The following is a 25,759-nucleotide window of genomic DNA, read 5'->3' on the forward strand; positions in this document are numbered from 1 at the left end:
TGCGGCATCTTGGCCCAACATCTCACATACCATGTCACAGCATTTAACATTAAAGGAAACAAAGGTCTTTATAGTTCAAATGTAGTCTTGGCCCAAATCAAAACTGATTTTCTAAACCTTGCTGCTCTGTATTAACACTACTATGCCTATGTTTAAAAGATTTATTCTTATTATCAATTAAGGGTTCTCAGATACACAAAACAAAAATCCACCCAAATGCTGTTTCATCCAGAAAGGTAAATAGCAATAGCAGCAGACTGCGGTCTCAGAACTTATGAAGGAAAATAAGTTTTTAGTCCTTTATCATCTTTACATAGATCTTTGTTGGTTTGTATTTCTTAATGATGCTAATCAAACATTTAAAGTGATGCCATCTCCAGTTCTCATTTTCTTTATGGAAAAATAAAAATGAACAATATTTAGTAGCTCTGTTTGTAATTAACTTGCTGCTCAGGTAGTATAAAGCAATGTTATAAATAGCGCTTTGATTGTACCTATATGCCAGTTATTCCAGCTGGTCATAGTCACAGTCTTGGTTTTAGTTTTCTATGGCTTCTCTACTTTTTTTTGTTCAGTTATCTTTGATTAGATGTTCAAGGTGAGATTATGTTGATGAGATTTTAATATAACAGAGACGTTAAACATAACTGGTACGGTTGTGCTGGAGGAAGGCAGATCACTGCCTAACCATGCCAAAGTGGCCTCACATGAACAACCCTTTTGAACTGCCATGTTGGACCAGACTTCTGAGTGGCCTAGCTGCCCTCATCTCCTCTTTCCTATTGTCATGCTGCCACATACCTCCACGAGGAGCAAACCTGACTTAGATTCAACCTGTGCATTGAAAGAAAGGGCAATCTTCCAGAAGCATCACCATCCTTCATCTGTTCTTCTACCACATGCAGAAGTGCAAAACCCAAATTTTGGTCTAACATTTTATTTTTCCAGGTTTGTTTCTGTTTTTCTGCAAAGAAACCTACTTTTGAAACAGATCAAAGCTGTTTTCCATTCAGGGCTGACATTACCACACATGCCTTACCTAGTCCATCTATTTCTACTGATAACAAGTTTAAAATTGCTTATTTAATGATGTTTAAAACACAAATAAAACATAGCAAGTTAAAGTCAACTAAGCAAAGCTCTGGGAACCTGTGACCTCTCCATAACAGATAATCACAGAGTACCCTCATTCACAATGCAATACTAGGCAGACTGTGTAAGTAATATTTTAGCATTTTAAATAGGTAACTGAAAAATTAAAAAAAAAAAAAATCTAGTGATTTCGCACATCCTTTTGTCCTGAATTAGCCCTATTTTCTTTTTATAAAGAGGGGATCTAAACATATAATTTATTGCATATCTGTGTTATCTCTTTCATTTAAAGATCCCAAGAAGCTGGATGTCTAGGGTGCAGTGTATTCTTTATTTTATCCTGGCAGCTTTCGATACAATCTCATTTAATTTTATATATCCTTCTTTTGCAATGTCAAACTTCAGCCCTTATGTATCAAATGGACCATGAATATTGCTAATGATCTTTCTCTTTCTCTAAAAAATTATTAGCAATCTCTGTGCTCAAAAGGGAACGTGCAGAATTTTAGGACAACAGACATTTTCTTTATTTCATTGCTATCATTCCAGTACAATTTCATTCTGCTTGTTCTGAGACAATTTGCAAAGTCAGACTATTCTCAGTGGTTCAGCTTTGTAGAGACTCTATTAAGTGTCCTGAACTTAAGAGCCTCGTGGGTTTAGAGTATCTTAAACATCTACACCCATCCATGCATCTTCATGTGTCACTCTCCTGGTTTAAGTTAATACTACTCATCTTCAAAACACTATTTTTGTCAGAAGTAAAAATCTGATATGTTTCATGTAATGATGCTTCAGATTTGTTCGGAATCCTATGAAGTACCAAATAAGCATTCCATAAGCTCAAGATGTCACGTAGGTTTTTGTTTTGTTTTGTTTTCATACCCTAATTTGTTTCAGTTTGATTGTAAAATAGGGCATTATCATCAAAACATCTTTGTTAACATGTCATCATCCAATGATAGTTGGCATGTCTCTTCATGATGCAGAACTACTGATACCCACCCTTTTGCAGTCACTGGCACTACTGCTACGGACAGCGCAGCTATAGTAAATCTGTGATTACTTGTCTATAATCTACTGACCAGATTTTGAAATATATGGTTTTGAAAAGCAATGAGGACTTTAAAAAAAAAAAAAAAGACTGATAAGCACCATACACTTTCTAGAATGGGCCCTTCCTTGGATTGGATTGGAGATATGGCATGACTCGATCCCACTCAACTCACTGGGAAAATGCACATTACATTCCATTGTAAACAGTATTTGACATTAACTCTTCAAAAGGGATTTAGATTACCATAAATATACCCTTGTACATTTTGCATTCTTATCCAGTGAAATTATTGAACCACACAGATGAATTTCAAAGCTTCTCCCTTATAAATTAACCCAATGCAGTTTAGTAGCTGTCTGTTTAGATAGATCTCCATGCAAGTTCTGTTAGACAACCAGCTAAGCACTGTAGTGAACAGCATAGCTGTATGGAGCTGCATTCTCCTGTCCCTCCTCTGTGTAATGTTTGCTCCTGTTTGCATTTCCTAACAGTCTAAACATTGCTTTAGGTATGACAGAGAAAAAAATAAAATAAAATTCTTTCTCTACATAACTGTTCTCTATTTCTTGCAGACTGCTTCAGTTAAAGGAACCAGAAAAAGAAAAGGAAAAGGGAAAAGAAGGGAAAGGGAAAAGGAAAAAAAGACACTGGTGAAATCTCTGTTCATCACCTTCTAGTTACACAGTACTATGTAAGCAATTCAGTGCTAAGAAACAATGGTATTAAATGTCTCTTTGAAATGAAAGAAGTAGGTGATAAAGAACACATTTGTGGTGTTTACAGCTGTCTTCTGGGAAGTGTAGTGAGACTACTTCAACTTCCATGCTAGGAGCAAAGCAGATTGCTGGCAGAACCAGTAGCCAAATTTCTTAATTCTATGCCCACAGAAAGCTTCTGCTACAACATGCTCTAAAAGAATCACCAGTTGTAAGTTGATTTATATTACCAGTTAAAAATAAAACTGTTCAACAACATATTTTTTTTCTTATTTCAGATATTATGGCAAAACACAAGCAAGCAGTAGAAACAACTATTTAAATAATTAATGGTCTGGTTCTGCAGTTCATCTCTTTCACAACAGCAGTCTCACTGGCATCAACAGGGCTGCTTGCATCCTGGTATTCGGCTAATGATGAACAACAAGCAGGCAGTCAGCATACAGATGGAGAATTCTTGGAAACTTCTCCTTATTAATCTTCCCACAGCACCAGTATAGAAGCCCAAAACATACTCAGCAAATCCCATTGAGCTACAAAAGGATGTAAAAACCCCCAAGTGTTTTACCAAGGAGTTGGAAAGGGCTGTCAGCATTGATCATGTGAGCTCTGAGATTACACTGAGGTTACAAAATCAGAATCACAGAATGGTTTAGGTTGGAAGGGACCTTAAATACCATCTAGTTCCAACCTCCCTGCCATGGGCTGGGACAACTTCCACTACACCAGGTTGTTCAATGCCCCATCCCGCCTGGCCTTTTCTGTTGTTGTTGTTGTTTTTTGTCTGTTTGGTGTTTTATTGTTGTTGTTGCTGTTTTTTAGTTTGAATGTTATCAAGTGATGGAGTTTCTTTATACTCCATATGCATATCGTCTTTAGTTTGATTAGAAAATACCCATCGTTTTATGTTTCCTTCATTTCACAAGATAGGTTGTCAGATGAAGCTAATGTTGACAGACAGAATTTGATTTGCAGTTATCTTGGGATACAACTCTCATTTTCACTATAATAATATTGATAATAATATGTGAATAATCATATTCACGATTAACATATGTTACAATCCCCATTATTATCATCCCTCCACACTGCCTTTGACAAATAGCTCAAGAAAAACAAAAACAAAAACATATCACTGAAGCTTTCAAGAACTGTTAAGATATATGAGGAGGCTTTAATGTTGTGCTGTACCTTACATGCTTCACCCAACTGCAACCAGTGAACTACTCAAAATACATCTAAATCCCACTCCAAGGGGAGAAAGTGCCTAAAATATCTGTAAGAGTATTCCTCTGTCTTTCTGCCTAGAAATTAGAGCAATTAGAGGTCCATACAGACCTTTTTTATATTTCCTCAATGTCACTGGCATGTCAGGCCTCTCCATGCCTTACCCATGAAGCTGGAACCACCACCAACATCCTAACTTGGATGGCACCACAATTTTATCCAAGTGTTTTTTTTTGTTTTGTTTTGTTTTTTCCTTTTACTGAAGATGCTGTACCTTTTCACAAAACTAGCCCTACAGCAAAATTTCCCATCAGCTATGCATTTGCATTGCCATGTATTATATCATGCCAAACCTTTTCTATTGACCTTTACCATTCTTCAGCCTTCCTCCTGTGTATCACAGTCACTGTCGTCTGTCAGTCTACAGTTACTTTGCTTGCTAAATAAATAGATTCACTAAAAGGCTACTAGCTTCAAAGCAGAAAAAAAGAAAGGTTGAAGTTTTGTTGTTAGAGACTGTATTTTACACTGAAAAGAAAAATTGATGAGTGGAATCTAAATGGCATAATGTGTCTTATTGCTCACTTCTTTGGTTTTGCAAAGTGTATGCAGTCTAGCAACCCTAGTTCAAAGTTTGCAAGGTTTTGAAATGAGCATCCATGTAAGACATTCATACTACATTTTCTCTGAAATTTCATTATATTTAAAATGGAATTTAAATCGTAATGGAGGTAACTACAATAAAATACTTGTAGGGTCAAGTTTCAATGGATTTTTATATCTTAAAACAAAAAAATGTAGTCTGAACTATTGCTTGGCTTTTCTTGCAGGGAAAGGGCTAAAGGAAGCAAGATGGAATATGCAATGCACGTATGATGTTTTTTCAAGACTCTTGGAAACAGAGCAACTTACATATGTAATAGAACCCATGCAATGTCTGAATAAAGAATGACAAATAACTTAAGATTTGTTATGACAACTTTTACATAATAGCACTGTGCAAATTTTTAACTATGTGCCTGATGAAGCAACACTCTCAAGACGAACAGCTGCTTAACCATTTCACTGCAAACAAGACTAGGCAGTTGACGATCATGACAACACTGGTCAACATCAGCAACAGTTTTCAATTTTATTTGAGATACATAGAATAGCATTTGTATTTCAGCTGCAGCTTTCTGAATGGGGAACATGATCTGAGCATGTGCATGCTTAGACTGCTGGCAGGCTGAAAGTAATCTGGTACTCCCAGAAAAAATCTGACTGATTCAAAAATCATTAACAGGACTCCTAGGGCACTGGGGTCTACTTAAACAATGAGTATCAGTTTATAAATCAAGTCAAGGGAATTACAGATACACAATGATGTACATCATTTCTGAGCAGACATTTGTGATAATTATTTCTTACTACCAATTTCTTTGCAAAGATTTTCTCCAACCGAATTTTACCCACATATAATGTAGAAGAAAGTAAAATTATAACCAGAACAAGGAGTACAGAAGTCAAATGCTTTTGCACAATATAAAAAGCCTTTATCTGATTGCTTCCAAACCACCCTCAGTTGACTTTCAATATTTTTCTCCACAATTAATTCTGCTACCATGATTTGGAAAATTTGACAAAACGTCAATAATTAGATGCCAACCACTTAGAGCTGTGTGAAACTTGGCGGTTTCACTTTGCAGGAGTGCAGGCAAATATTTTATTTGGTGTCAATCCATATATGTTCCCTCTCCACCACTTTCAGTTTGGGTTTTGAGTTTTGAATAAGTCCAAACAGGCAAATGAATAGGCAGTCAAAATTTCCACATTTTACCTGGTCTCACTTCACAACCCTGCAAATAAAAACCAAGCAGGCATATCTTCATGAATTAACAATGGAACAAGTTAGAAGTTCAAGTTTGGAAAGAAATACAAGAAATTATCTACCATGTGATTGTGGAGATTTACACCCAACCACCACCAAAAAAAAAAAAAATACAAGCAAGGTCGTGACGACGTTAACCCTTCCTAGCACCATTACTCTTTGTATTCTATATTCTGTAAAGTGCTGCAGGCATGTGTATTTATGATGCTATAATATATATGCCCAAAATGAGAATAATAGTAATAACAATTGTTTTTGTTTTAAATCCTGCCAGCATTTTACATCATCCCAGCTGTTTTCTACTCTTTCTATCCACCCCTGAGTATCATGGGATTGCAGCTCACTGGATCACCGCTGCTGTTGTCAGTGTGCCCAATTCTGGTCTTTATCTGGTAAAAATCAGGAGTGATCTAACAGAAATTACAGCAGGTGAAATTTCCTTTCAAATAGGTGAAGTAAAGCCAAATGTTCCTGAAGGAAAAACTATACAAAAGGTCTGACCCTATTGACGTTTCTGTTGAGAACATATTCATTGTGCACTTCAATGGAGAAAATGGAAGGAAAGGAGGGTATGGAGTCCCAAATCCAAGTAACTATGGGTACTACATGTGGGGAGAAGTTGTGGGGTACTGCAAAAAGGACAAAGGGATGAGAGAATTGAAAGAAAAGAAAGAATGAAGATGAGAAGGCAGACATAAGATACTGGTAGAAATAGGAAAGACAGAAAAGCCTGAAATCTGAGATGTAGAAGATAAGGAGGGGGACAAAAATTAGAACGGTAACTTCAATATGGGATGAAAATGAGAAAAAAGAGTTTGATATATATACTGGAGAAGAAATGATAATACTGGGAAAAAGGAAGGTGAGTGAACATGGCGGGTAATTACAGGTACACGCTGAGGACCAAAATAGAATTAGGGATATAGATGAGAAAAGTTGAAGGAAGAGTAGCATTGGAATAAAAAACAGATAAAAGGAAAAAAGGCATGGAACTGAGAGACAAAAGTTCATCTGGAAATGCAACAAAGAATGTCAAAACTTTACAGGCTAAAGGCAGAAAGATTTGAGAAAAAATTATGAATGGGTTAAAAAAATTACGAATAGCAAAATGGTTAAAAATAAGGATGAGTAGAGGTATGACCCAAGAGGATATGAAAGACCTCAGGAAGGAGTTGTGAGTGAAAAACAGCAGATGAAGATGACACTGGGATGGAGACCTTGGTCCTGCCCCTGAATGCAAGGTCATCTTACCAATCCACCACAGGTGCTGAAGGAAGCGAAGGAGCCCGGGTAGCGAAGAACAGCACCGCTGTAGTAACAAGCTCTCTCAGGCTGCAGTTGTGCAGCACCAGGTGGGCTTTTGCCATCTCCCCTGAGCCGTTCCTCCACAGCAAAGCCAGGAGCCAGGAAGCGGCTGTCCCTCTTGAGCAGCAGGTAGAGCTCCCGAGCAAAGGCCGGGATCCTCAGCAGCACTTCATCTCCATCCTCGGCTGGAGGTGGTGGCGGGAGAGACGGTGCTGGTGGTAACTGAGAGGCGGCACCGGACCCCTGGGGCAGGGGGGACCAGTGGTAAAACTCCTGAGACTCATACTCATCCTCGGTGTCCTCTTCTTCTGCTGCCTCCCCTGCAGCCTGCCCCTGCCCCTCCACCGAGGAGGAGACGGAGCGCACTTCCCGAGAGCTGCCTGCCACCGGGCTGGGTGTGATGGGGGCACTGGGGGTGCTGCTCCGGTTCCCGCAGCTGGGGTCGGCGCTGCAGCCGCCCCCTCCACCACTGCCACCCGCTGGCTCCTGCTGGCCCCTGCTCCAGAGCGCAGGGAAGACAATCTCCCACTCCTCAGAGTCTTCCGAAGCATGGAGACCTGCGGGAAGGCCAGCAGAGGCTTTAAATGAGCAGGGCACCCAACAGCACGCAGTGCCAGCCAGAAACCTGCACTATGCCTCCCATGACACACTCCTTTGGGCTCCCAGCCTACCAAGCACACCACCCAAAACACAATGGGCTCTGTTTGGCCCTTCCATCCTGACCTTAGATAGAGCAGATGGGCTAGATGCTAGATATCCCTGTGCCTGTTCAGGGGGGTCTGGGACAGAGCACTGTCCTGGTTAACACAGAGAGAGAAATGGCACTCAAACTGGGCAGAAGGTGTGTTTGTGCCAGCAGCTGGGTATGTTCTTTGTGGCCATCACCTCCATGCAATAAGTTGCACAAAACATTCTTCATTTAGACGTAAAAGTGGCAACTCTTCCATAGAGCTCATATATATATACATACATATATATATATATTATATATATATATAAGCAGGGAAAAGCTGAGCCAAAAAAAAAAAATTTTTGAAAATTTCAACCTTGCTCTCAGCATGTTCCGCAAAACCCGCCGATTTCAAAAATGTAGCCAAATGCACTCGCTCTCCACAGCTACACGCTTGCGAGTGCACGTACAAGTGGCAGATGCGTGCACAGGCTGCATCACCAGCACTGTAACCAAACTCAGCTACCACTAATGATGCCTGTGTACTACGCGCACCATTACCACAATTTAACCAAAACTCGTGGCGTACTTTTATTATATAAGAGCGCACACAGCCCCCACCGGCCTGAGACACCGGGCGGCTTTACGCGCATCCCCAGGCGCTCGGCAAGCCGCACGGCGATGACAGGGCTGCTGCTGGAAACCCGCGTCTCCCGCGCAGTGGGTGACCGCCGCTCGCACGGGACGGGAGCTGCCGCTCGGGCGCCCAGCAGCGGGCAGGCACCGGTGGCTACCGGCGGCCGGCCCGGGGCTCGTCCCCGCAGCGCGGAAGGCGCGCACTTACCTGCGGCCAGTCCGCTTGACAGCACGCACAGCTGGTAGAAAACGCAGCAGACGCGACTCAGGCGCATCCTCCCGCCCGTTCCCATCGGCCCCGCTGCCGGCGGGGCGCCGCGGGCCGGACCGGGCCGGGCCGGGCCGGGCAAGGCAGGGCAGAGCAGGGCAGGGCCGGGGAGCGAGCGCGGAGCCCCGCGGAGCCGCGGCCAGCTGGGCGCCGCGGCACAGGCAGCGCAGGATGCGGAGCGCCCGCGGCGCGTCCGCGCCTGTGCCTGCGCGCGCGCGCCCGTGTGCGCGCGTTCGAGCGCGAGGGAGCGAGGCAGCGAGGCAGGGAGGCAGCGAGCGCAGGCAGCGCGGCCCCTGCGCGTACACAGCGCCCGGCGGCGGGCGGGCAGCTGCGCCCCGGCGGCGGCGGCGGCGGCGACCGCGCTGCCCCCGCCCGCCGCTCGCCCCCACGGGGCGGGACGCGACGGGACCCGGCCCGCACCGCCCCGGCACGGCCCCGCCCCACCCCGCCCGCCCGGGCACCCGGAGCCGAGCACCCCCGGGCGGGAGGTTCCGCGGGCACCGGGACAGGGGCGAGACCCCGGAGACCCCCGCAGCCCCGGCGGGTGCGGGACGCGCGCCTCCCGGCTGGGCTCTTCGCACCCAGCCCGCCTGCGGGCGGTGCCTCCGCTCGGGAATGGCGGGGAACAGCCGTTCCTGACCTTTTATTTATTTTATTTTATTTTATTTTATTTTATTTATTTTATATTATTTGTTTTATTGTTTCATTTTATTTCACTTTATTTACATCACATTATTTTATATTATTTATATATACATATATATATGTTTTCGTACTTCTCTAATAAGCTCCTTTTGCCCCCACCACATAGCCATGTGGGAAGCCCAACCCTTCCCACCCCACCCTTCCCACCCCAACCCCAGTGTGCAGAGGAGCGATTAAGTGAGGAGGTGAGCAAAACCTTTAAACACACATCTAACATCAGTGTGAGCTGCAGAAGCAACAGGTAAACAGCTCCCTTTATAAGCCTGATCTCTTATCATAACTTCTACCGCTTTACCTACTGTTGGTGGTGTCAAAGGTGACTAATATGCCTTAGGGGAAAGCAGAGCACTCTGCAGTGGAGAGGAAAGACATCTGTGCTGTTAAGGGCAAGCTATGAAGTTGCAAGAATTCCTCCTAAAAGTTAGATGTTTAAAATGAAAAGGAAAACAAACAAAAATCACATGTTTGGGCTCCAAATAAAAAACACATTTAGATTCCACGGAAGCCAAATGCATCTGGGGTTTGCACTCTGCTGTCTTCAATAGCTGCTTGAAACCTATACGGCATGGGTATGTATTTTCAGCTACCTCCAAACACTATTTTTGATTAGCTGTTTGATTTTATGGGAGACAAGTTACCACAAAATGGTCCTTTTATGGCAACTGAGCCAACTTACAGTGAACAAAATCAGAAAAGCTTTGGAAAAAAAAAAAGTGACATTTACCTCAACCGTTGAAGAAGAGAGGAGTTTTTCAGAGTCTGCAAACCAGTATTTGTCAGATAATTAGATTAACTTTAAAATCCATTTTAACTGACGCTTTGTTTCCCAAGTAAATAACCATGCTAATTTACATTGTAATTAGTTAATAGGCCCAATACTGCAAATTTTCCACATCCAAAACCCTCTTTACAACTGTTTAGTAAATTCTGTAAGATACGGCTTATAAACTCCTATGCAAATACTACTTCTGATTGTGTTAAAAAAAAATGAAAAAATACAGAAGATACAGAAATACTCTGAGAAAATCTTTACTTAAAGTGCATACAGTTGTGTCACAAAAGATTTTAAAGGAAAACCACCAGGAATAGGGAAAAAAGATATGTGTGTGCACATTTTTGAATTGTGAATTGTTGTAACTGATTTCAGTCTGCTGAAGTTTGTCCCTTTGGACCAAATTCTGCTTCTCTTATTCACATATACAGTCTTGCTAAAAAGACAAAAGAACTACTTTTGTCAGTAAGGTAGGCAGAGTTTGGCCCTTTCAACACAAGCGGCAGGGGGTAAAGAGACTGTAAGAAGCCAATTGAGAAAGACTTTAATATATTTGACTTTATCACCAGTCAAAAAAAAAAAAAAAAAAAAAAAAAAAAAAAAAAAAAGGAACTTTTCAAATCAGGCTCTAAATATGAATACAAGGCAAGCTAAAGTCAACGTTTGGAGCAGCAACAAATTTCTGTAGCTCATTTTATGTTTACCTTTTATCGTTTCAATAGTTAAAGTAAAAATATAGGAGGAAGTTCCCTATGTTTAACTTTGGGGAAAGAGCACTATAAAACAGAGCCCCTACTGGTGTTCATTAGTTCTAACAAAGAGTCTGGTCATAGGTTAATACTGGTAGATGGTATTGTAGCCCAACACATGCTAACTGTCGTCACTGTGAAACCAGTGCAGAGAAGTCTAAAAGAACAAGAATTAAAAGAATAAAACAATGATTTCATACTGCACTTATGTTGCAGAGAATAATATTGTATCCACATGTACCATACAAAAGACATTTTATTTTGTTAATCAAAAAGCTACCAAAACTCTTTGCAAAATAGTTTTTTGTTTTACAGAATATATTACATGCTGGCTAGAATTAACTCTGCATTTGTAAAATTAGACAAAATACTACCTTCAAACTCAGTACAGAGCAACTCGAAAAGATACCTTTAGTTTCCTCCAGCAGATCCCTAAAACTCCACTTCGTATCTAAAAGATCCAGGCGTGCTGGCGTTCTGAGAGACCCATGGAGGATCGCAAATACATTAAATAGGGAAAGTGTTGATTTGTAAAGTGTAACAATGATCCAGACCATCTCACTAACATGAGAAAAAAAATTGCAGAAAATGAGGTAAAGCATATGTACTCGTCAGTCCTTCCTGATTGAGATAAATCAGCCTAATTCTGTTGAAATCAATGAAGATTTGGCAATTTCCTCTCTTTCAGTCCTCCATGGCAGCAAACTTGGAGAATTGCACTGTCAGTCTCTTTGGGACTGGCAGGGCAACAGCCCCCTCAGGCCCCACCAGAGGCTGAGGAGTCCTTTCCTCAGTGTGCCACGATCATTCATGATAGGAACCCAATCACTGGTGACATCATGTAGGCACCTCGAGCCAACTTTTGGAAACGTGAGTATTTTTCTTCATCTTTCACACAGTGGCTTTATTTGAATCTGTGCTGTAGTTACTCTCTTACCTTTGTCTGAATCATGTTAGCAAGGGCAGAATTTTCCCCCAGCTCGTACTGAATCTGTTTCAGTGATTTAATTCTAGGGATTAAGATAAGTACGGGCAAATCATACTTGAAATGTCAGCTCCTAGAAGTACTGACACTACCGTCAGTCAGAGACTTTCTTTGGTTTGTTTTGTTTCTTTATTTAATCATCTAACTGTAAAAGCTATCAAGCTTATACATACAAAAGTGATTTAAAATTACCTCAGCTTTACAATAAATACAGGATTGCCTCAAGTAATTGTTACCAAAAAATCCCCAAACCTTTAATCCTCTTCACAGGGAAATAGTTGTTAATTATTTGTGCATATGCTTTATATATATGGGATTGATGATATCATTGATTTATTTTTTTTTTAATCTTGGAGTACATTTGTTTCAAATTTTTCCAACTTAACAAAATATGCTAGATCAATGGGAAAAAAAACTATTCTGTTTTGACTGGTGCTTACTACCTTAAGGCCACATATCGTATGACCATTCAGATTAGAAACAGAAACTCACATCTTCCTGTTTCTAGGGTGCTTTGCAAGTGTTATCTCAGTATAAATAAACTTATGACAAATGCAGATTGAACTAATTTTTTATTTATTTATTTTTTTTTAGCTGCAGGAGTTATGTGAATCAATGCAATTTTTTTCCACTTAAGCGTAAATGAAATGTGTTTTGTTTTGTTTTGTTTTTTTCTTTTCCATTTTAGAAAATATTGTACTGTGTATCCCTTGAACTGAACAGTGGATTTCCATTGCCAGTTAGCTCATGGACTCTGAATGTTTAGTTTGTAATTCTATACTGCTATTTACGTGCTCAAAATGAAGGGTTTATTTCAAATGTATGTATTTAAAACCACTTCAAACAACTTCTCTTCAGCAGATCTTCCTTCAGAGCAAATCTCACAGTTGTATCTCAACTCAATGCTATGATCAGATGACCTATGGAGTAAGATGTGTGTTGAACTATTGTGAGCTTAATACCTTTACTAGTTTAGAGCGCAAAAACTTTGAAAGTGCAAAGCTAAGCTCATAGCAGTTCACTGCTATTATGTTGCTCCACCAATTCATATGATCCTACTGAGTTTAGGTAATTCAGCAAAATTTACTCGAAGTCACAGTCATTACGCTGTGAGTTATTTCACAAAGCCATATTGTAAAATTGATCCAGATCTTTGTGGGTGGTACATATGAGTTAAAAATACACTTAAACTTACTATTTGTATAGAATGTTTGGCAGAGTTGTCATTCAACCAGAATAGACTTTCACAACTCCTTATATTGTCTCCTTTCCCTTTGGTATATTTTTTTTCTCAGAAAAGCTGATGTTTGGCACTGACATTTTGATGGATGGCTCAGTCTGCAGTGAGAAGGGTGCCAAAGTACTCAAGCTGAAGCCACTTTAAAAAGAAAAAAAAAAAAACACTTTAAAAAATATACCAAGGCACTCTCTACGAACCTGAGTCCCATACAACTTCCGCAGCTAAAATGTCCCACAAAGAGCATCCTTGAATCTCTAAACTGGGAATCATCTGTCATGCAAATATATCACTTGATCAGTAATGGGGCTAATTTAGAATGATCAACAAATATTTCCCATTTTTGGAACATCTTAAAAGAACAGGGCTTCAAATTTGAAAGCTTCAGGTCAACAGTTGGAGAAAACTATTACTGAACTATTACTATACTATTAATTTGGGAAGAAGCTTTTCTATAGGAGGCTGAAATCAGACCTCTCCCTCCTGAACATTAAAAAAAAAATAAGCCAATACAAGAAATAACAAAATATTAAGGTATTAATATTAAATTTCTTTAAATATATTAAGAAAAAAAAGAATACAGATTACCTTCTCCAAATTTAAACCTATGCTTGTGAGTACTGAACAATTTAATAAAGTTTCTTTTGTACTTAAAAGATGTCAAAGCGCTACTTGATTTATTTCAATATAAAAAGGAAATCCATCAACTTTCTGAGCTTTTCTTCAAATTCAAACAACTTAAGAAAATGTTTTTGCAGAATTTTCAAGATCGTGAAAAGAACGTTCTTGTGAGTTTCTTCCTGATTAAAAAGATAGCAAGGGACAGCTTAATTTGCATTTAAGTAGATAGCTGAGAATTATGAACAAATAAACAGTCAAAGATATATCTGTCATCAGAGAGAAGGTGAAAATAGCCATTCAGGACCTTGTGTGGCTTTGGGAATCTCATAAAAAACATTTCCCTTGTCAGTAAAAGCACACTTAGTTTGATTCTGAAACAATTTTTTTGTTTTAAAGAGTTAGGTGGAAGATCATAGAAAATGCAACATGGGCATAATAATAATAAAAAAATAGAAGCAGTAATTTATCTATCCTTTATAACTCTGTCCTTCATAATTTCCAAACTCAAAATCATTCTAAGGGTATATTTGATATGGACGCTAGTTTTTAAGAGCTCTCGAGATTGCCTTTGAATCAGATCTTCAGTAAGAATTAAGGTTACAACACTTCCATGATTTTTATGCATGCCTGAATTTAAATGAAAATTACTTTCAAGGCCAGTGCCTGGAAGCTTAAAGTTGTTGTATTATAGGTGCTCTTGCAGTCTTGTTCCAGTCTTTATAAAATGCTGCCTGTATTCAACACCGTGTACAATTTACCATCGAAAGCAGGATATTGCTTTCACTAACATAGTGCATAAAAGAACTGCAATAGCACAGACTACTTATGGAGAATATGTTCACAGGAGTCATTAACACTCTGCATGGTTCTTCTTGACAAATACTTTTAAAAATAAAACAAGAAGGGTATCTTAAAATAAGCAAGTATAAAATACTGTTTACAGTTTTAGCATTATTTGTTAATGCATATAATACCTGGAAATATTAGCTAATAGGACAGAGTAGATTAATTGCATTATCATTTATTTATAAAGAGAAAAGTTCTTAGCTCTTCTTTCATTCTTCCTGTTCTGCCAGAGCAGTAATAATAGAGAATAGCTTGACAGCCATTCATTCTCATAGTGGAAGGAAGTCTCTCTTTGAAAAAAATGTTGAAACTGAAAACTTTGCCAAACTGTAAGAGCAAGTTAGAACATCAAAAAAATTTTGAATGGTCAAAAATGGCAGAAAATCTGCTTCCTGCAGGAAAATTATCCCATAAGGGACCATAGTGTTCATTTTTAAAGAATTTGTAGCCCCTCCTAATTTATGTCAGAAACAAAGGAACTTGACTAGGCTACTTCATCCTCTCCCTACCTGCATGTCCCACATAAAAAGGAGGTGGGAGCTACTGAATACAAACTGTACAATGAAGGAAAGCGTATGGCAGGATCTATAGACATCTGCAGCTGAGTTTCAAATTCTGTGGCATTTATGGTCAAACCAGAATAATTAACAAATTCATTAGATTATTAGTGAATGTTAGGTAAAAGTCTGCTGTGTTTAATCTAGACGCTTGAAAGATTTAGTCATCCATAGTTAACCCAACCCTACCAGGCAACCAGTCTGTTTCAGAATTTATTCTAACTTTACATATGTGAAGAATTATAGGGAGAGATAAAAAATCCTGTGTGTATCTTACATGCACAGCTTAAAAGGTTGAGGAGTAAAATTGTAATCCATTTATACCACTGTAGCTTATGATATATATTATAAATATTATATTTTATTTATTTAATTATTTATGCCAAGAAATCGGTATAACTGAAAAGCATGTAAGCTTGAAAAATTTAATTGCATTGCAAGAATGGGAATGTTAATATACAAGAGAAGAATATGAAAAGCAGCATAGGCAAACCCTGTATAATATGAAATATGGCTCCAAGAAAAGTTTAAAAAACTGAATGTGTTTTAGATATTCTGGGAATTAAACTGCTCTGTGGTCTTCAGCATATCACTGTAGAAGCATTACTATTTTTATTATGTAACAAAACATTTTACGGTATTAACTGAAGCAGAGAAAAAGAAGACAAGAGTCAGGGGAATTGATCCAGGATGAGGAGAAGCCAGTATAGAGGTGATTGAAAGCTGACTAAGATAACAGAGTCAAAGAAAACAGAAGTGGGTAAAGAGAAGATAAAGAGATGCTGCTTCAAAAGCTGCAAGTAAATCAAAGGAAGTGCTCCATACAACGTTTCATTTCCTTACTGTTTTGCAAGGTGAGACATATAAATAGCCTTGTTTTTTGAAAGCTGTGTTTCTTCTGTATAGATTTAAAGCAAGCATGCAAGAGCATAGATGAACAAAGATAATCACTGATTTCTAGATGTCCTTCTTCAACGTGTCACCTAGCTGCAAGCACTGAAGAGATCATGAAGCTTATAGAAATTAAGTTAACTAGCCTCCAGGTCATTATTCATTTAAGTGACATTGCAGATATCCTATTTGCACTTTCCCCTGCCACAGGAGAGAAAGACTTCATTATATATACCAGATAAAAAACAAACATTGTAGAAATGATTTATTTTTTCCTATCTAAAGGATTTATTCATAAGAACTGCTATGTGGTAGCCTGCTGAACAGGCTGCCTTGCTCTTTTAGCCTCTGTAACTGGGAAACCCATTAAGACCACATGAGTTGTCAAAGTATATGGTATGTTACATACTGTATGAGTACTGTCCACAGGCACTTGCTTTGAAGGCAGGCCAATGACAAACAGTGGCACCAGGAGACTAGCTAAAGTATAGAGAAATCATGGTGACGGAACATAAAACACAAGTTGTGCAAGACCCCTGTTAAGCAGGTAAAAAGCCAAGGGTACATGGCTAAAGGGTTTCCAAGCTACTCTCTAGTTGGGTTTTGCTTGTATTGAAGTGGAGGGAAAAATTGACATAATAAGAGGTGTTCTTAGTTTTACTCGTCAGCTCCTATCTGCTCCTCCCTCTCCGTCTTACTACACTGGGACAGATAAGAATAAAAGCAAAGAAGCTGATGTACTTCAATGAGGTTAGTCAGTAGAAATAAACAAATTGCCAAGCTGCAAAACACTCATCATGAGCCAAAGCCAGGAAGCATCAGTCAACAAAGAGCTCAAAGATTTCCATTGTAGAGGGTCATTAGTTCCTGTTTGCAGAGCACCCTGAAGATGAGAAGTGCATTATGTCACCATTACCCAAAAGGCTGTGTTGCCTGGTAAAATCTAAACTGCATTGTAGTTAGCAAGGCTGGTGTCAATGTGACTTTGTCAGAGATAACATCTTAACCACAGAATGTATATTTTTCCATATATTTATTTCTGGTTTTCATTTCATTGCTGTTCATTGTTGTATTAGGTCTGGATTTGGATTGTCGGTTGCATATCACTGACAACTTCTCAACTGATCCTGCTGCACACTTTTTCAATGAAATATTGTCATCCCTATGTGCAGATATTTAGGGTCCAGCTTTCCCTTCATGAGGGATGTCCCCCAGGACAGCTCTTCCTCCATGGAAGAATTTTTGTGAGCATCCATGAAGTGAAAATAAGTTTATTCCTACAGCAATGATAATTCTGACCCACAGAGAGACCCAATTTTCATACAGTATTTCCGTGCTTTGTTTCCTTACCATTAGGCTTCCTACACAAGAAACAGTCATAATGCCAGTGTCTATCTGACAGTTGCTTATCTAATCAATCAGGAGATATGAAACCTCAATTATGGAAAACACGTGCTCTCCAAGTGATTAGTTCCAGCATTAAACTATCATAACTGTTACAAAGGCTATTTTTTCCTTAGGTCTGATATTATTTTTTTTAAACTATTACTTCATTAGTTTAAGACAGGAAGAAAATTTGTTTCCTTTTTATCTTTTCAACAGCAGCCTGTCATGAACTGCTCTTCAAGGTTTTCTGTGCTTTAGACCCAACACATTTTTTCAGTCTTTTCCCACTGGACATGTTTCTAGACTCATGTTTTCTAGACTTCTGCTTGCCATTGTTGCTCTTCCCCAGACTCTCTCAAACTGGCCCACATTTTTCTGGAAATACAACTAGCCAAAACAGCTTCTAGCTGGAGCCCTTCCATTTCTCAGTAAGTGAGAACAAATATTACTCAGTGGATTTTGAAAGCGTTAGTCTAGTCTGTAATGCCTCTAGGGATGTTTTGGACTCCCCTTCATGTCTGAAATCAGAATATGAGTTTTCTGTTTGTAGAGTAAGTACTAATGAAGTCTTGGGATTACAGACAAATTAGGTTGTTTTTTTGTTGTTGTTTGTTTGTTTTTGTCTTTTTTTTTCTTTTGTTTGGTTTGCAACAAGATGCAAACTCACTTAGGTATCTTACCATCAGAAGCAGAGATATAGAAATAAAAATTAGACAGAATTACAGCTGCTGATTGAAAAACACAGGACCTTTGCAAATGCAAGTGTGAACTAAGTGTGACTTGAAACCTGTTTAGCCTATTGTACAAAGTTGTTCATAAATAGGATATTGCTTTAAATGGAGAATAATATTTTTTAAATATAACTATTGTGCCTATCTGTCCTGTACTCTTTTTTTTAGATATGCATTATAATTTGTCTTCCTGCAGTTACCTAGAAAAGCTGGCTATTTACACAATACAGGTGAGATAATGCTGTTTTCTTTTTGCCTCAGGAAAACTGTGTTTGATATCTGCACATTGGTGACAAAGCAGCACCTCTAGTTTTCTTCATAATGTAGTGAGATTTCTTTGTACATTACTTATGTTTTTAACCCTCATTCATCAGTCTGCAGATACTGGCAGAAATACTTTCTTTGATTTTTACAAATAAAGATATCTCTTCTGGAAAAGTTTTCCAAATGTTACAATGGGCCAGATAAATCACTTTTTGCAAAGCAATGAAGAATCTGGGAGAGGGTGATCAGGGAGTGTCTATAATACAACCTATGAGTTAACAAAATTCAATTTACTGAAGACTAGAGTTGAATGCATTGCTGAGGAAGTTTGGTTAGATAGCTTCCTTCTTTGTAGCCAAGTGTTCCTGCATAAATGGCTTCTTACACCTTCAACTACAGCTATGGGGGTTGTGAACACAACAAGTTACATGGGTAGGACTCTTACCATTTAATCAAAATCTTAAATTCATTTTAAACCAATGCTTCCTCAGGAAAAAATAAAATAAAATAAAATAAAATAAAATAAAATAAAATAATAAAATAATAAAAACAAAACAGCAACAACAACAACAAAACAAGTTCACGCTTAGTTTAGTGCTAGCAAATAGAAGGGAAATACAGTTGTTTATGGTTCATATGCAACCAAGTAGCTATCACTGATGTTTCAGAGTCTATCTAAAGGCTTAATTGATAACTCTTTTCCACTTTATATTTGTACAAGGCTAGATTGATTTTTTTTTTCCTTTTTTTACCTCAAGCCTGAAGTTTAGAGTACTTTATGCTTCAACAACCAAGAAATAAGCATGTCCTTATATTCTAGGAGGATCATATAGTTTATATACTCCTTTAGACTTCTGTGCATGAGAAACAAAAAAACAAAACAAACAAACAAAAAAACAGATGAAGGCACAGCAAAAGCAAACAGGGATATGGTTTGATTGCAGGAAATTATGTGGAAATTGGCCAAATAAGCAAGCTCTTCCTCTAACTGTCCCTCCTGACCTATGAAATGGCCATTTCAGTAGTGGAAATACGCCAAATGAGCAAGTTGTTCCTCCTGTTCTCCCTTTTGGCCTATGAAAAGAACTAGTGAGAAGGATCATTGCCTCTTAAAAAAAAATTCTTAGAGGGCAAAGTCTTCCTCCCCTTTTTCTGCACTGCAAACAATTTTGTTGCAAACTGTTCAGTCCCTAGCACATAGGAGAGCAGCTGCATTTGTTGAACCAGCATGAATGGGCAGTTCAGATCTGGCTGGCAGTGGAGTGTCATTTTGCCCATATTAACACATCATAATTTTTCCCTACTAACTTTTCTTCATTTCTTGAATACTTGCCAGTATGCAAAATCAAGTGTCTCTTCTGTTAAGAACTGTGATTCATAAATACAAGCAAAGCTAATGAATGAATGAGGAGACAACTTAAAATGGAGAGAGAGAGAGAGAGAGAGAGAGCATCATTTTCCCTTTAATGGTTCGAAAATTGTAAGGCTCCTGCAGTGGGTCTCTGACATAACCAGCTCCTAGCTTGAATCCCACCAAAGTTTTGATCCTGGTCTAGGAAACTATAAAGCATGCAATTTTAAGGCGGTTAAGATATCATGCCAAACTTCTGCAAACTGTCTTCTAAAGCAGAGTTTAATTTAAAGGAGAAACACCCATTAAATGATTGATCATTCCACATGAATCCCTCTTTCATCTTTTAAATGACTGATTTAAAATCCATAGCATATATCAGTAGCTTGCATAATTTGATTTCGTAACATCCATCAGTAGTTTATATTGTTTAAGAACAAATGCTGTCATTGTTTTAGACAAATAAATTTGGCAATCATAGTACTCCAGCAACAGATATTAAAGCTCTAGGGATTTGGGGTCTTTATCTTAAATCAAGATGATGATGATGTTGATAATAATAATAAAAATTCTATTTTTCTGAGTATTCAAACATGAGTTGTCTGTTTTAATAGTTCACTGGACAGTCATATTTTAATGAAACTGCTCAATTTCTGTTCCTCAGAGCTTTAGGTTGAAGTTGAACAAAAGTGGTCATGATACCTTTATTACCCTTTCATTTTCTGTTTGATCTCTTCAATAGATTTTTTTACAAATATATTTAATTAAGAGAATGAATGTATTTCTATAGTTTCAGAAATAAAGAAGCAAGCAAACGGTGATTGTAAGAAAAAACCTGCTACATTATATCAAATATTTTAATCAATGCAAATCATAGGGGATATATATAATGAAGATCAGAAAAAATATTAAAGAAACAAACTGCTGTCACTTTAAAAAAGGTTGCTACATTCAAGTTTCATGGAGAGATTAATGCATTTTCAACTTAGTAAAAAAATAAATAAAGTTTTATTAAAAAGTGCTTATTTTATATATAAACAGGTTTCATAGAAAAACTTGAATTCACTTTTCTTCTAATTTTATGCACAGTGAAAATTAATTATTTGTCCTTTTTTAGTGGTTAGGTAATTGCTATGTTTTTTAAGCAGGATTGTTACATTCAGAAAAATGTACAGCTGAAACTTTTAGACATCTTTTCACATCTTTTTACGATGAAAGTATTTTGCTCTCCTCTTTTAAGTTTGTGATGAAAATAATACTCCTGCACTGCATAGATCTTTTTTAAAAGAGGTTTGATACCCAGAATATATAGCTTTAACTGCCAAAACAAGCATCTATATGAAGCAATATTTTAATAATACAAAAGAAAAGCAGTATTATAGTCAATTCAGAGGACACAGTGGATAAAATGACTGGGAATTGTTAAACTCTGCTAGAGGGAGCTCTACAGCTACATATTTGCTCAGAGAAGTGAACATTACAAGAATTTCTCAATCTACCTACACAAAATTACAATATAATAACACAAACTAGGGAACCGCATATGTATGTCCTCCCAAGCACAACATCTAGGTTACTGATATTCTGTAAAACATTAGTTTTTTGCTTTGAACATTATTTTTGTAATCAAACTAGAGCAGTATCTTAAAATGGTAGTTCTGTTATGGGTGCAAGAGCATAAATACGATTATACAATGAGGAATAAACTTTATTTTGAAACCTAAATGTAGGTAAAGAACATGCTTTTGTGCCAGAAAGGTAGTGAAAAGTCTGAACCTGTGTTAGGAATTAACATCCATTATGTGTAGGACACAGCCAGACAAAACATATAAGCTGTGGAGAAGTTGCAATTTCTACCCATGTGCTTTAAGCTGATCAGCAGTTCAACTCCTTTTCTCAGTTAGGCCCATACACTACACTCAATTTACCTCACTTCACTTGATCTGCTCATTCCCCAGTAACTATGTCTACTTTATAAACCACTGTTGGATTTACTACCTCCATATGCTACCATGAATGCAGCTCATGTAGACCTCTCAAGAGTCAGCTTTACATTAGCTTGTTCTGGAATTGGTAGTAGTCAAGACAGCACAAAATTCCCTTTTCTCAAATGGTGCAAGTGCAAAAGGTGTGTGGAGCAAGAAAATACTCTGGCATTTTACCTGTGCAAAATTTTCTAGCTACTACAGCTATGTTGCTAGCAGAACTGAAACCTACTAGTTTAGGACAGTCTCAGAGACTACACTGAAGCACTATATACAGAGATGGCCTCTAAATGAAGGAAAGTGAAAAGTTAATAATTGTGCGGTAAGATTTTTTATTTTAAATTATTATTAGTAATGGTTTGCTTTAATAAAAACATTTTATTTATTAGATATTGCGGAGACAGAGTCTATCTCATTGCGGTCTTCTAGCTGTATGTCCCTCGAGAATACATCTTACTGAGCAGAAGACAGAGTACAATGTTAAAAGACAGGGAAGAAAAAGCTGGCTGTTAGGAGATATTAACAACATACTTCAATTTACTATGCTATGCTTACAAGAAAGTTTTAGCATTAAGACTTTGTAAAATACAATGTAGCAAATGGTTCTAGGAGCTTATTGCCATGAATAAGGTAGCATATAAACAGTTTTAAAGTAAATAAAGGTACGGTATGATTGAAATCTCCCCTCTTTGCCTAAAATGGGGGAATAAAGGAAATAAAGATATTCAGTCTTGAGCTTGTTTAAAGAGAGTATTTTTGCAAATAATTTGTTGTTAAAAATCAAAGAAAAAGATCAAAATAACCAACTAAAACAATGGCCTCTTGATTTTAAGCATCTTAACAGATGGTTTTGATTAAACTTCTATTGCTTCTTCAAGAAGAATTGCTTTAAAGTCTGTTACAGTTTTATTATTATTATTATTTTGAGAACATACCTACAGTATATAAGGACAAAACTATGCCAAAAATCTGACAGAAGCATTTCTAACAAGTTTAAATTCTACTCTTTTTCTTTTTCTTTTTTTTTTTTTAGCTTCTGATTCAGGTCACATTTTCATTTACTTTCTGCTGCTGTTGGAATTGATGAACAATTTTGTTCAACAGGAGGTTCTTTCACCACAGTTTGGTTTCTTCTCAGTATTTCCTCATGCTTTTCTTCATCAGCAGCACATTTGAAGAAAAAGTACTTAAAAATATTTTGTTTCCTTGGCTTTAAAAAAGTACAGCTATTTAGGACTTGTATGAAGGCATCCAGCAATCCCTATGGAAATTTGTTGACATAGAGTTTGGTACTAATCCCAGAGAAGAAAAGTCTCATGACTTTAAAACTTTTGTAAGCATAGGAGCTAACTGTGTAATACACTTATCTTGTGTTATTTCAGAGGAAGTGCATTCCAAAATGACTAAGTGATAAAGGTCAGTATTGGTGCATTGTTTTCCAGGAAATATACCTTTTTTTTTTTTTTTTTTTTTTCTAGAATAAACATTATGCAAATGAAGAGATACACAGACATTTGATAGATTTTGGTTTTCCCCATTTTGCTAGGAGAGTGAAAGAATGATAACGAGGGCTTCCTAGTATCTCCTGAGTGAGATATATTCTATGAATTAGCTGGAATAAACTGTGTATAAACTTCCTCAAGATATATCTAATAGCATGTTCTCTGCCTTCCTATGATTTTTCTTATCTTTCATGTTCACCATTAGTATACATTATGGTGATTTGTTATTCTCCTCAAGAGATTTTGTAGTCATAAGCCAATGAGTTATGCCTATCCACTTGGGCATTTTATTAACATGTGACAGCTGTTGTGTTTTTTCAATTGCTCATAGAATTGCTAGGTACAATCTTTTTAGTACACCTCCCTCTCAGTTTGATAGCCAAAAAACAACCAGAAATAACTTCTAAAATTCCACCTTATGAGGCAGTAAACTATCAATTTTAAATAAACAACCAGAACATAGTTCCACAGAGAACAAAATATTTACTACCCAAATAAATAAATAAAAATAATTCACCTGACTTAAGCCACATAGCCCACGTCCCAAAGGCAGGGACTGGGATAATGATGAACCACCCACTGTAGAAGATTAAGTTTGAGACCATCTAAGGAACCTGAAGGTGCACAGGTCCATGGGACCTGATAAGATGCATCCACAGATCCTGAGGGAACTGGTAGGTGTAGTTGCTAAGCCACTGTCCATCACAATTGAGAAGTTGTGGCAGTGCGGTGAATTTCCTACTGACTGGAAGAGGGGAAACATAACCTCCATTAAAAAAAAAAAAAAAAAGAGGAAAACTGAGGGAGCTGTGGGCCAGTCAGCCTCACCTCTGTTCCTGGCAAGATCATGGAGCAGATCCTCCTGGAAACTAGGCTAAGTGATATGGAAAATAAGGAGGTGATTGGTGACAGACAACCTGGCTTTGCTAAGGGCAAATTGTGCCTGACAAATCTGGTGGCCTTCTATGACAGGGTTACAGCATTGTTGGATAGGGGAAGACCAACTGACATTATCTGCCTGGACTTGTGCAAAGCACTTGTCACTGTCCCCAGTGACATCCTTGTCTCTAAATTGGAGAGACATGGATTTGATGGATGGACCACTCAGTGTGTTAGGAGTTGGCTGAATGGTTGCACTTAAAGAGTCGCAGTCAATAGCTCGATGTCCAAGTGGAGATCATTAATGAGTGGTGTTGGTATTGGGAATGGCACTATTTAACATCTTTATCAGTGACATGGACAGTGAAATTGAGTGCACCCTCAGCAAGTTTGCTGATGACATCAATCAGCATTGTGCGATCGACATGCTGGAGGGAAGGGATGCCATCCAGAGGGACCTTGACTTGCTTGAGAGGTGGGCCTGTGTGAACCTCATAAAGTTCAACAAGGCCAAGGACAAGGTCCTGTATCAGGTCAATTCTAAGCACAAATAGAGTCTGGTCAGAGAATGGATTGAGAGCAACCCTGAGGAGAAGGACCTGGGAGTATTGGTTGATGAGAAGCTCAACGTGAGCTGGAAATGTGTGCTTGCAGCCCAGAAAGCCACCCATATCCTGGGCTGCATCAAAAGAAGCATGGCCAGCAGGTCAAGGGAGGTGATTCTTCCCCTCTGCTCTGCTCTCGTGAAACCCCACCTCGAGTACTGCATTTAGCTCTGGAGCCCCTAGCACAAGAAGGACATGGACGTATTAGAATTAGTCCAGAGAGGGGTCACAAAGATGGTCAAAGGGCTGGAGCAGCTGGCCGACCAAGTTGGGGTTGTTCAGCCTGGAAAGAGAAGGTTCCAGGGAGACCTTAGAGTGTCCTTCCAGTATCTACAGGGAGGCTACAGGAAAGCTGGGGAGGGACTCTGTCACGGAGTGTAGGGATAGGACAAGCAGTACTGTCTTTAAACTAAAAAAGGATAGATTTAGATTAGATGTTAGGAAGCAATTCTTCACTATGAGGGTGAAGATGGAACAGGTTGCCCAGAGAAGCTGTGGATGCCCTATTCCTGAAGTGTTTGAGTCCAGTCTGGGTGGGACATTGAGCAATCTAGTCTAGTTGGCTCATGGCAGGGGTGTTTAAATTAGGTGATCTTTAAGGTCCCTTCAAATGAAAAAAATTAAAAATAAAAAAAAAAATAAAATAATTCCGTGATTCTATGATGGGTCTGTGGGCTTGTCCATATGCTTGGGTAGCATTCCAAGATTCCTAGGTGAGCAAGAGGAATGCAGAGAAAGACTCTTCACTCTTGGTAATCTCTCTGTATCTGCATTTCAAGACTATGGCCTGGACTGTCTTTGATCTCCCTGCCCTCGCTTCATTAATGTATGGATCCTTGTGACCTTTAGAAA

The 25,759-nt window shown here is 38.5% G+C and overlaps 1 protein-coding gene across 1 annotated transcript in view; it reads right to left on the reverse strand.

Annotated features, from left to right (window-relative positions):
* Positions 1-8,866, reverse strand: part of ADAMTS19 (ADAM metallopeptidase with thrombospondin type 1 motif 19) — a 164,945-nt gene extending 156,079 nt beyond the window's left edge. Inside the window, exons 1-2 of the mRNA XM_035569920.1 lie at positions 8,782-8,866; positions 7,214-7,824 (exon numbers count right to left, since the gene is read on the reverse strand). Of these exons, the coding sequence (XP_035425813.1) occupies positions 7,214-7,824; positions 8,782-8,866 (696 nt within the window). The remainder of the gene's footprint in view (positions 1-7,213; positions 7,825-8,781) is intronic.
* Positions 8,867-25,759: the final 16,893 nt, after the last annotated feature.

This window comes from Cygnus atratus, chromosome Z, assembly GCF_013377495.2.
Source record: "Cygnus atratus isolate AKBS03 ecotype Queensland, Australia chromosome Z, CAtr_DNAZoo_HiC_assembly, whole genome shotgun sequence".
Classification (NCBI taxonomy): Eukaryota; Metazoa; Chordata; class Aves; order Anseriformes; family Anatidae; genus Cygnus; species Cygnus atratus.